Source organism: Ambystoma mexicanum, chromosome 1p (assembly GCF_040938575.1).
Source record: "Ambystoma mexicanum isolate Mex_15411 chromosome 1p, UKY_AmexF1_1, whole genome shotgun sequence".
Lineage (NCBI taxonomy): Eukaryota > Metazoa > Chordata > Amphibia > Caudata > Ambystomatidae > Ambystoma > Ambystoma mexicanum.
In genome coordinates this window covers 265,845,440-265,858,558 of record NC_090921.1, presented here as the reverse complement: position 1 = coordinate 265,858,558, position 13,119 = coordinate 265,845,440, and the positions used below count along the sequence as shown (strand labels likewise).

The 13,119-nt window shown below is 46.4% G+C and overlaps 1 protein-coding gene across 2 annotated transcripts in view; it reads left to right on the top strand.

Moving 5' to 3' along the window:
• The window catches only part of LOC138568809 (polyunsaturated fatty acid lipoxygenase ALOX12-like), a 384,658-nt gene that overhangs the window by 25,083 nt on the left and 346,456 nt on the right, over positions 1-13,119 (top strand). For both annotated transcript variants that reach the window (XM_069646583.1, XM_069646581.1), the window contains exon 3: positions 1,440-1,518. In XM_069646583.1, the coding sequence (XP_069502684.1) occupies positions 1,440-1,518 (79 nt within the window). The remainder of the gene's footprint in view (positions 1-1,439; positions 1,519-13,119) is intronic.

The following is a 13,119-nucleotide window of genomic DNA, read 5'->3' as shown; positions in this document are numbered from 1 at the left end:
TGGGGTTGAGGAATGATTTGTTGAGGAGGGGGGAGATTTGTCCTCTTTTGAGTGTGGAGGGGATTGTACCATGTGTGAGATGGGAGTTAATGATATTGGCCCTCATCAGAAGGTTGGCGGAATGGGTTTACCGGCACCGGTAAAGGTGCCGGTGCCAGTAAACCCATTCCGCCCTACCACGAGGTCTCCTCGCGGGATCAACAATGGGCACCTGAAAAAAACAGGCGTCCATACCGGGTCCCGCGAGGACACCAGGGAGCCAACAACGGGCCCGTCATTAACTGGGCCATTGTTAGCTCCATCCCCATTCCCATTGAGCCCTATGGGGGCTCGAATGGGAATGGGGATGGACCGGGTCCGGGTTCCTCGGACGGGGAATTACCGGGTCCGCCAAGGTGGCGAGGGCCCAGTAATTCCTCATTCGAAGAACCCGGGCCCGTATTGCGGTAAGGAGGCAACCATGCCGCTAAAAGCGACATGGTTACCTCCAACCTCCTGATGAGGGCCATTGAGCCAATGTGGAGCCATGTTCCTGATACAGCTGGATGCGGCTTGTAGTTGGCAGACATCCTCCAGCAAGTGTGCAGTTTTTGTCTTTGCTGTGAGGGTGATGAGGGTGTCATGATCGATGGGGTGGAATGTGTCCAGTGTGTTGGCAGGTTTGGAAGCAGGAGGCAGGAGTGGGACTGCCGAGGGAAGGATGTGTCTGATTCTTTGGATTTTAAAGTTGAAATAATCCATGAGTGAGTTGCATAGTGAAGTGGATGAGGGTGAGGGACTTGGGGGTGTGGTTTGGAGAGTGACTTGATAATGTTGAAAAGGTCCCAAGTGCAAATCTTGTAGGTGGCTTGGCGTCCCACATCTGTTCCATTATGTGATGGGAAGAAGGCTACACACTTTTCCTGGATCCTGGACAGGTCCCCTCCCTAGCTGGAATGTTCTTCTACCTCTCCACTCGGCCTGAAAGCAAAAGGACTGTGGTCATTATTACCCTGCAGGGACCTCTCCATTGTGTTGCAGCGGCCCATTTGAAGCTCCCAGCCATCACCCCACCCCTGGAGGAGGTATCTCCTGATCTCCCATGAATGTATCAAGCCTTCCTAACAGAGGACAAAGACCGTCCTGGGCAGGACCCCCATCTGTTGTGATTGGGCCTTGCAAGTCCAGACATAGTACACATATGTCTATGCTTCTGCAATTGTTCTAGAAAACCAGTTGATAATAAAACAACATCAGATTGTGTTTGACAGTTTTAACTGTATCTCGAAATATGCCACTATATAAAATTAAATGTTGTTTTATAAATATATTCACCCATATATGTGCATTTTTGATAAATTAAGCTGGATAAGTGTTTCAACATAGCTAAAATGCCATTTTGGTGCAGCCATTCTAGCCATGGCATTTCCTTACATTGCGATCTGTATGTTTCTATTCAGTGAAGAAAGTTGGCGATGGGAGCCCAGTGTTTGACTATTACCGTGAGAAAGAACTGCTGGAGAGACAGAGGATCTACAGGTAAGCATGGCTGCAGCTAGGTAGAGGAGTAGAACATCTAACCACACACGTGTGCCTCTACACCTGCCGAGATTGGGACGCAGTACAGAACATGTGATGGGAACATGTGATGGCGGGGTGCCATAGTTTCCCTGCTGACAAGGGCCAAATCTAATACCTTTACATCATGTGGCCCGCTTCTCTGGAAGCAGTCATAACTGAAACCCATTTTGCAAGGTTCTTCTATTTTCTTGGTTGATCTCTGAGCTTTGAGTGGGTTCGAGGATGGCTTCCTTCCAGTGGCTTGGACACAGGGTTTGCATGCATACACCAACTGAAAAGAGATAGTCAGGCCACTAAAGAATTCTTAGTCCGGAGTAACACCTTCGAATTAGTTAGGGTCAAAATTGGAGATACAAGGGATGTTGGATGCTGTCTGTTTAGTCTCTGGGGTTACGAGTGTGCCAGATTGCTGTAATTCAAATGTTCCTGAGTGACAAATTGCCTAAAGAAAATCATTGAACCTAAGATTGTAACAGGTGGTCTGCTCACAGTTATATAATGTAAAATAATAATGTAAAATAATAGGCATTTATACTGCTCTCGTAACCACAATAGTGATCTCCGGCAGTAGAATAAGATGGGTTAAGAAATGTTTTGTTTGTTTGTTTGTTTGTTTATTTTTAATGCGCTGCAAACCCAAAGGTAACGGCACAGCAGTAAGGAAATGCACAGTTTACAAGGTTACAGTTAGTCAAGTTATTACAATCAGACAGCAAGGCACACATTATGGTTACAGGTATGAATACAATTGAAATAATGACCGGTGTATTTATATACAAACAGGTCCTAGAGAAAGCAGTATGAATAGAGGAGAAGCTAGGGCTAAAAGGAGGAGACCGTACTAGTGGTCAGTGGAGTTGAGCAGGTTAATGTAGTTTTTTCTGAAGTGTAAGTAGGGTAAGTCTGCTCTAAGCTCGTGAGGCAGGGAGTTCCAGAGTTTAGTGGCCTTCACAGGGAAGCTGTTGCCTCCAATCTTAGTGAGTCTGTATCTAGGCACCAGAAGGCAGTTGGCATTACCAGATCTAGTTGGCCTGATGGTCATTCTTCTCTTTAGTCTGTCTGAGAGGTAGCTTGGGGTAGCTTTATTTAGCGCTTTGTGGGTCAGGGAGGCATTTTAAGCAAGATTCTACTATGGGCGGGAAGCCATTTGTATTGCCTACTAATGGCAGAGATGTGTTTTCTTTTGTTTATACCTAGTGCCGATCTTAAAGCATTATTTTGAAGGGTTTGTAATCTCTGGATGATAGCTTTATTAGCACCACTGTATAGCGCATTGCAGTAGTGTAATCTAGATAGTACTAATGCTCTGGCTAAGATCATGCAACTGTTATTTGCCAGTGACAGAAATGGTTTACCTTCCCTGATAAGCTTACAGGTGTAAGCAGTAATGGAGGCCAGAGATTTCACTTGTTTGTCAAAGGACATAGTAGAGTCGAGATAGAAGCCTAGTGGTTTTAAATCCTGATGTTTTAAAATTAGTTTTAAAATGTCAAGGAGCCCAAAGTAGAGGTCACGAGGCAAAGAGAAGATCTGAAACTCCATCCTTACCTAGCATTCCCTCTTTTCCCTTTAGAATTCTTTCATGTTTGTTTTTACTCTGCTCCCCCTTCATCCTTCCTCTTCTCGGATGAGTTTTTCCATTTCTCTGCTGACTAAGGTCTGAATAGCCCTGGCGGAGGCGCAATTTGCCACTTCCTGAACATGCCTTAGTGCGGTTAGCACACTACGGTGGTGACTGGCGCAGTACAAAAGCTCTTAGCATAGCATAACGGGTAGAGGGGAAGGAGACAGTAAAGGAAGTTGTAAACTTTAGTCAGTAGAGGGTCTCATCAACACAGCAAAAAGAGGCTGTAGCAAATAACATTGATCAAAAGTGGTTATTCATATATGTACAAGTTCATCCAGTTTTTGCACATCATATGGATACAGAATTGGCAATTCTGAATGGCAAAAACAACTAAATAGGTAAAGAACGACTATGTGCTTCAACAGCGGGTATAATTGGCACACAACATATTAAACAATCTGATATCTAATTTTCATGATTCGTAATCCCAGATGAATTTATACCTGTGTCCACAAATACCAGCCAGGGACATTACAGAAGTACTCCTTCGCCAATCATTGGGACAAAAGGTGGACTGGTAGGCAGCAGCGTTGGTCCCCGGCAGCTGTGAAAAGACAATGGGCTTCATTACGAGCATTGTGGTAGCCGTGCCTGTATGGCAGGCACAGCTATCGCCATGCTCGCTACCGGCACCGCCTCCCGCGATTGGGCAATAACCGGCCCATTACGAGAGGTGTGAGCCGGTAATTGCCCATTCACGTGTTGCAGTGTTGCCGGGCTCCCGATCCCCTTTCTGCCCCATAGGGCAGAATGGGGGTGGGGAGCATGGATGCGCCAGCACCGTTGATAATGGTGCTGGCGGCATTATGAGTTATGCTCGCGGGTGCCGCACAGCCCGCCAGGTAAGACCTGGCGGGCTGTCAGGAACCCACGAGCAGAACTCGTAATGCGGCGGGACGTTATGAACGATGCCGGTGCATTACCGGCACCGTTGATACCATCACTGCCAGGGTCCTAATGAGACACAATATATTGTTAGAACAATATCACCTTGTAAACCTTAGAAACAGTGTACTAAGGAGTGTTTATCCTACCTGTTTCCCAGAGGACAATTGCACCACGAAGAAACCCAATGAGACCATTAAAAACCAGCCTCAGACAGGATAACATCTAGTAGGACACTGAACAGGCGAGGAATCGTCTACCGGGAAAGACCCAAATCCAGAAATCCAAGAAAAAGCGACGTTCCAGTTCAATAATCCAGGTGCAGTTCATAATAAACCCAAAATCCAAGAAGAATAAGCAATAGCTCCAGTTCACCAAATCCAAGGGGTATCCATAAGGCAATCCAACCGGGAAACAAGACCAAGGTCAGCATCACAGTACACCTAATCCGTAGGGAAATCCAGAAGCAATCCAAAGGCAAAAGCAGAGAGGTCAAAATTACAGGAAACAGCAGTCCAGAAAAACAAAGAAGGCACCAGAACGAAACACAGCAGCGGAGACATTGAGAAACACTGCTATGTGTTCAGACAGGGTTTAAATGCAGGCAGTTTCCTGATTTGTGGATCAGGGGACTTGCCCAGGTCACATGAGCCCCTTGTCACGGGAAGTTAGCGTCCTGCACGCCGGTGTGTCTCTGTATTTCCCAATCGCCATGGCAACCTCCATGTGCGTTGCGGGATCTGGCGCCAACTTGCAAGCGGCCGTGTTCATTGATGTATGGATCGCCACCCGGGGCCGTGAATGGTGTGCCGCTGCTCGGCAGTAGGTAAATGCACAACACTAATGGTGTCTTCAATAAACTTAATCTACACATTTCAACCCTTTGCATACATCCTCATTATGGGTCTTTTCCAGATTAATAGATACTTGTAAATACTATATGTTTGGTTCCACATAACCCAGTGATCATTGCAGCAAACTCTGATGTGCAAATGTTAACCTAAAGGCAAGAGTCACTCAGAAATGTTTATATTATTGGATATAGTGTCATTTATATGTGGAGCCAATAGGGAAACCTTCATCTTCCAGTGTAGAGTAGTATTTAGATTTGTGAGTGCTGCTTGATTCTGTAAGAGTTCCCTAAAAAGGTGGGCATGAGAGGAAAGACAGTGGAATCATCACAAGTCATTGTGGTGCAAAATGAATTCTTGAAGCAAGCAGATGAACAATAGCGCTATAGATAGTCCTGATAACTACAGGAGCTGCATTACCTCTCATAAGACGGTCAGATAATGATTATGGTTTGGTTGATCAACAGCGATCTGAAATTTTTACAGGAACATTCTCTTTGTGACAACTCTGAGAAATAATAAAATCTCATGAGATAGAACGGTCTACAAATAAGCCAGGTGGATTTTGTTCAGGATTGCCATATGGATTTGTCAAAGGGCAGCATGGTTGATATTCCACAGCCAGTAATGCTGTCCACTGAACGCTCAGGCTTTTGGCTATGTGCAAGGATCGGACACTGCGGCCTACGCTAATCTAAGAATGGAATCCAAACCCCAAAGAAGTCCCACTCGGTGAAAAAAACAGCCCAACAGAAAGCTCCTGGTGGGTCCAAGAATGCACACCATTGGTGTGTTTTACTGGTCCCACTAGGGCTTTTCCTTTGGGCTATATTTACATCTTAGAGAGGACACATATTTCTAAATGCTGTGAGAGGCTGGGATGCAGTTCCAGGCCTTTATTTATTTTTTTAAATGTCTTTACAAAAAGGTTGCTTTGGAAAGTACTCAGAATTACGTTATTTATAAATCAAGGCTGGCCACTCAATTCAGTCATTGAAACCATTTTCATTCACAGAATTAAGGTGGAATATTCTGCTCTGTTCTTGTCTTAGAAGAGTTTTGTTGTCTTCCCCTGCACTAAAGATTGCATGGGGGGCCTGGGCTGTAGAATTAGGTTGATGGAACAAGGGGGAGATGGAGCATGGGGGGTGAGGGTGCACGGTTGTTGAGGAACTCAGTGGAGTTAGCTGCCAGTGGGTGTGTATGCAACCTTGTACTTAAGAATAATGGAAATGTGCCTACCTGAATTTAGCTCAGGCTCCTAATAAGCATTCTCCCCTTTGCCCCATTTGTTTTTTTTAACACCTATTTGTTGACAAATTACCCAGAGTCATCAAAGCAATTCTTGTATCTGTAAAAGTATAGGAAAAGTAGCTCGGAATTGTGCTTTGTTTGGATTTTTGATCAGTGGTCCTGGCTGCGCAACCTCATCTTTCTAGCTGGTATTCTCACATACAATAGTTTATAGGGATAGGCTATTGCATAATGGGCTGAGTTCCAATGTGCATGTTTCTCTCAACTCCAGATGCTATTGTAATACAAATTGTGTGTTTGTGTGCAGGCAAGCAACACAGGCGCTGAACCTTAGTGGCTCCTTCTGGCTTGTGTAATGGAGGGATTTGTGACTGTCACTGTTGACTAACTGTTTATTTATCTATTTATTTTTCAATGTATAGCCCTGAGGAATCTAGGCACTAGTTACAGTAACAGACAGGTTGGAAATGAAATGGTTACAAAATAGTTACGAAGTAAGGTTATAAGTTATGAGGAAGCATGACAATTCCCAGGTAGGGAGAGGGAGAACAATACCTGTGTGAACCCTAGCTGTGTTTAGCCTTGTACTCAAACCCAGCTGTGTTTAGCCTTGTATTCAAATTGCATTGTTTGTTTGGTGTAGGCCTCTCTCCCATTATACAGGAATCTCAAATCTAGCTGTATTCAGTCTTGTGCACAAATTGCATTGTTAGTTAGCTATGCTTATCATACGCGGACATCGCTACAGTAGGTAACTTGGGCCCATCGCTAGAGGACTCTCAATTCTAGACCCGGACAAGTAAGCAATTCTCACAGCCTACGGTACGTATTGCTCACACCACTAGCGTGGACAAAGGCCGCAGGCAAGGCCAAACATCCATGTACGATAGAACACGTCTACGGCTAAGCACATCCTGCCTAGTTTCACAGAAAGCCATTCAGACTGAAACACCTGATGTACCACAACATCTCTGCCACTAGCATACAACCACCACCACCAGGTATAGCTGGCCTCACATAGACTCTCTCAACAACAGCAATCTATCTCTAACCTCAAGAGCACCCACCCACGTGTCTGACCTCTACTGGGCTACTTAGTCGAGCCTTGCCAGCCACCCAAGTCTTAGTATGGCAAACATGCACCCATGCATCTAAGCTAATCCCTAGAATCTCTAACCACATCGACTACAGTCACCAAGGGTGTTCAACCAAGGAAAAAGCGCATTGAGGCCACACAAGTGGGGAAAAAACGCTATATAAATAACAAAATACAATACAATACAGGCAATAGGAGGTGAGTCTATAAGGCATGGAACTTGGGTAATAACCCCAAGACTATGAACAATTATTGTTTGCAATTAGAGTAATCTTTAAAGCGAACTTGGACTCTGGCCTTTGATAAATAAAACATCCCAATGTTTCACCTTCCACACTCCCTAAGGTTAAATTCTTGGGAGCTGTTCTTGACCAGGTTCTAAACATGAAAGCTTATGTAGGATGCACCGTTGCTTCAGCAACATACTGTATGAAATTGTTAACTAGGGGGCGTGACTAACTAGCCATGTGAGAGGTCGGGTCGCCCTGAAGCTCCTGTGGATCCGAAATGTTCCTGGAAATGCCTGCTCGGTAGAATCGCAGTATATATCACCCAAATAGAGCTGTAGCTGTGTGAAAGCGAGCTGCATGCAGCGGACCACGTTGGAGCTCAAACCAAGCAGCCAACAAAGAGATAATTGCGAGAAACCAGCGGCGGGTCCCGGACGAATGCCCAGTCAAAATGGCCGACCGGCAGAACAAAGGATCTGAAAGGGACGGACTTCGGAAGAGCGATGCAGCAACTCTAAGCACACACAACACAACAAATTAAAAGTGAGGGGGGGCCTTCACAGACATAAATAAGCCGCTGAGGGAATGACGGCCGGAGGGCCATGAGCGCCAGCACCCGCTACTTGCCACACAGAAGCCCGAGCTCAGACAAGCCAGGGTCACGGTCGAAGGCACTGGGGGAACAAAAGAGTATTTGGGCGCATTGTCCACACAAGACACTGGACACTCGCAGAGCGGGCACAAAGCCCATATCAATCTAGAGGAGCCAGCAGCAGTGACAGACCGAGGAAGGGATGGCCTCGCAGCCTGCGTGTTGTGGAAGATACACTACTGATTCTCCGGATTAGCAACAAAGCGAGCTAGGTTGATAAGGCGCCCGACACAAAAGAGTACCGTATGAAGAGGCGAGGCGGCCCGCTGAATAAATATGGAGAGATAGCGGATTGTGCACCAACACCGCACAATTAGAGAAGAAGTTGCTGCAGCGAGAAACGGCCACCCCGCACGGCTGAAAACACACTGCAAAGGAGGGAGACGCGCAGGGACCAGAGACAGCAGGGTGTGCCCCTGAAGGGCAGACAGACACTACCCCAAGCAAGGGGGGGCTCAATAGTTATCTGAAGAGGAATAAGATGATGTATTTAAGGAGGCAGAGAATAGATATTGCCCTGCTACAAGAAAATCACCTCACGAAAGAAAAACAAGAGGTGATAAGCAAAAAATGTAAAGGAACCACCATAGGGGCAACGTATTCGGCATATGCTCGGGGGGTGATAACCTGGATGGCGCCACACATCCCTTTTCAGTTACTACAGCTGGAGTCAGATGGGAGGATGGTGGCGATACGGGGACTGATAGAAAATAGAGAGTTGTGCATCATCAACAGATATGCCCCGAACCATGATACTGTGGCATATTTCAGGACCTTATATAATAAAGCTAGCCTGTACCTGATGGTGCAGTCATCTGGAGGGTAGGGAGGGGGGGGGGATTTCAATTGTACGCTGGACCCCAGGGTGGGCAGATCGGACGGGAAGCTTGACAAACCCGCCCCTGCAGCTAAAACCCTGAGGACCCTGTTGGGAGACCTGCAGCTGGAAGACATATGGAGGCTGCACCACCCTCATGATAGACATTACTCGCATTACTCCGCCCCACTTAACATGTACACATGGCTAGACTACGTGTTTGCTACCCCTGAGCTGACAGGAGAGATGTTGCGGTTGGATAATAAAGCGAGGGTCCTCTCAGACCACTCGACACTGATCGTAACATGGCAACATTTGCCTCCTAGAGCCAGGATCCCAACGTGGAGGCTTAGAGCCAAATCATTGAAGGATACAGTGTTCAGGGGGGACCTGAGGGAAGAAATAATAGAATATTTTAAAAAAAATACTGGAAGCGTAGAATCGGCTGGCACTTTATGGGAGGCCTTTAAGGTGGTGGTGAGAAGAAAAGCCATATCTAAATCCAAAGGGCTACAGGGAGGCATAACTCAGGAGTTACAGAAGGCAGAAGCGAAACTTGAGGCAATAATGCGTAGAGGAGACAGCTCCCTAGAGGAGGCCGAAACCATAAACCAATTACAGCAAGAGTGCGGTAGACATAGGGAGAGATTATGCAATCTAAATTACAAGAAATATATAGAGAGACAGCACGCTGGTAGGGACAAGCCGGGGAGGTTGTTAGCCTGGTTGTATAAAAATGAGCCACCTATAAGAACAGTCAGAGCAATAAAAGGGGAGGGTGGAAAAATATTTGGAGGAGAAGCAAGCAAGATGATGGAAACACTCGAGGGCATCGGCTTACCTAAATTAAGTGTGGAGGAGAGGGAGGACCTAGATGCCCCAATCACTTTGGAGGAGTTAGAAGCAGTGATTAAGCTATTACCTACTAGTAAGGCCCCGGGAGCGGATGGACTCCCCAGCGAGCTCGACGCTATAAAACAGAAGTGCTCCCCCCGTTACTGGCAATGCTAAATGAAGCGTTAGAAACAGGGACACTTCCAGAATCCCTGAGAGAAGCAATCATTGTCCCAATTCTCAAACCTAACAAGCCGAGCATAGACTGCGGGCCGTACAGACCGCTGTCCATGCTGAACCAGGAAAGCAAGATCCTCACGGCAGTGCTGGAAAGCAGATTGAAACAGATCATTCAAAAACTTATACACCCTGACCAGACTGTATATGTTCAGCAAAGAAGCATATCCGACAATCTTAGAAGGCTACACCTGTCATTGAGCAAGCAGAGGGGAACCCACAGGAAGTCGCAATTGTTTCATTAGACGTAGTGAAGGCCTTTGACTCTATCAGATGGCCGTGGCTCATGGCAGCCCTAAAGGAATATGGAATTGGGCCGGGTACCTGAAGTGGGTGAAACTACTATACAGCACGCCACTAGCCAGGGTCAAGACAGGGGCAATCATTTCAGAGAGGTGGCAACTCAGAAGGGGCACCAGACAGGGATGCCCTTGGTCCCCGATGCTGTTCACCCTTGCACTGGAACCTTTAGCGATATACCTGAGGCAACAATATGAGGAGGTGGGGATCTACCCAAATAGAGGACCACACTTAATATCATTGTATCCCGATGATATGCTGTTATATTTGAGGTACCTGGAGGAAAACCTGCAGTATATCCTAGAAGTAATGGAGCGATTTGCGATGCTGTCAGGCATTACGGTTAACCCTAAGAAGTCATGTATATTCCCCCTGGGAAGATATAAAGGGATTCCGCGGGAGAACCTACCTGTATTGCAAATACCCTGGGAGACTAGAACCTTGAGATACCTGGGGATTGATGTCTATCATACGGTGGAGGCTCAATTTAAACACAACACAGAGAAAGCAGTGACAAATATTGAGAATAGCATGAGATTCTGGGTTAGGCTCCCCCTGGCCATGGTAGGGAGGGTGGCACTGTTGAAGATGGTGGTACTGCCGGGGTTGTTACACTTTTTTGTGAATATACCATATATGAAACCCAAGAGATTCTTTGTTAAACTTCAGAGCATATGCAGAGGGTTCATATGGCACAATACCAGGAATAAAATAGCCCTATGGAAACTACAAAACGTGCATGGCAAATGGGGCATAAAATTACCCAACTTTGAGGTTTACTATCTGGCCAGTCAACTACAATATGTGGCCAAGTGGTTAATGGAAGACTCAACACCAGAGTCCAGATTGTTGAAGGTGGACTGTGTCCCGTACTTTTTGAAAGAGTGGATATGGCTACCAAAACCAGAGCTCAAAGGGTGCACGAAGATGTTAGTACTGGGATGGAAGATGTGGCGTAAGGCTTGCCAGACCATGGAGATCCCGACCCCGTGTTCTCCACAGGTGCCGTTAGTGGCACTGACAGGAAGGGTGGAGGCCTTGAAGAAGACGATCCACAAGTATTGGGAGCCGGTAGGCATAGCAACGCTGGGAGATGTATGGCAAGATGGGAAGATAACAGAATTAAATGTACTGGTAGAGGACACTGGCCTACACTCAGGGCAGTATATGACGTACACTAGATTGATAAGGCGGGTGAAAGAAACATGGTCCGAAATAGTGCTTGAGGATCAACCCAACACGGCCATTGAAACAATTTATGATATCTCTGAGGGGGGGCACAAGGTCCCCGAATCTACGAACTGCTAATGTCCAGGGTGGGAAAGGAAGTGACCCAGCTGAGACGGGACTGGAAAGAGGAAGCAGAGGAACCCATGGATGATAGGTTATGGGAGAGGGTGCAGAGATACCACAAAAAAGTGTCCAGGAATGTGAGGCTGCAACAGATCCAGCTATATGTCACTCATAGAGCGTATATGACCCCACAGAGGATTGCTCGATTCAAGGGCGCATAAATACAAACATGCCCTAAATGTGGTGAACAAAACGCAGGGATGATACATATGTTCTGGGCATGCCCAGAAATTGGAATATTCTGAGGAGAAGTAGCCTACCGCTTAACCGAGAAAGGGATCAGGCTAGAAGTGGAATCAGTGTGGGCATGTATGGTAGGGGAATTCTCAAGACCGTGCACTCTGAAACACGTGAGCAAACTCAAGGAATTGGTCTATATACTTGCCATGCGCAGGATCGCCATGGGTTGGAAAGCACACAATAGGCCAAGGGTAGAGGTTTGGTGGCAGGATCTCCAGAAATGGGCAGAAGCGGAAACGGCAGTATGGAACGAAGCAACGAATAGGGGAGGAGGAGGAAGCGGAAACCCTGATGGCCTGGAGCCACTTAGTGGCCACACTGTCTAGGTCCACTCAATCCTGTCCAAGTATATGTGACTCCTCTGAGAATACAGAGGGGGAGGCACCCTAAGTGGAAGCAACAGCGGTGAGCGAAGTGAAATAGGCTCAAGTTAGAGGGGGGGCCACGGGGAGACAGTGGACAAGTCACAATATTGAAAAAATCAATAAAAATTGTTTAAAAAAAAAAATTGTTAGCTCATTTGGGACCATATATTTCTCAAGATAATGAGGAAGCGATAGCGCGAGCAATAATAGGTGCAAAAATCTACTACCGTAGTAGTCTCCTGGCAGGAGCTAGTAAAGCAACCATTAATAGACTCCAAGTAGCCCAAAATGGTACTGTGAGAGTTGTCACAGGCCTTTCCTCACACTCTCATGTAACAGAGTCACGTTGCGCACTCCACTGGCTTCCAGTGGAGGCACCAATTACTTTCAGGCTATTGGCCATCACATTCACGTGTCGAATGGGTACTATACCGACTTATCTACAAGATCATATCAGGGAAAAACCTTGTTACAGAAGCTTGAGATTGAGCAACCAAAACCTCTTATTCCTGCCTAGATGTAAAACTAAGAAGGCTCAGGGAGGAGCTTTTTTTGGTGCTGCTCCTATATTATGGAACACCTTACAGGCACCATTGAGAAGTTCTTTGTCTTTGAGCCTGTTTAAAAAAGAGCTCAAGACCTGGCTGTTCCGATAAGTAGCTTATCTTCCTCCTCTTCATCTGGTGGGTGGATCTGTGCCCCACCCCTTGTATCTCACATGTTATTTGTCTTGTCTGCGCCCTCACACCTACCGGTTTATGGATGCGCATTATAAATAGACTAAAGTAAAGTAAAATGACTATGCAACACTCTCCACA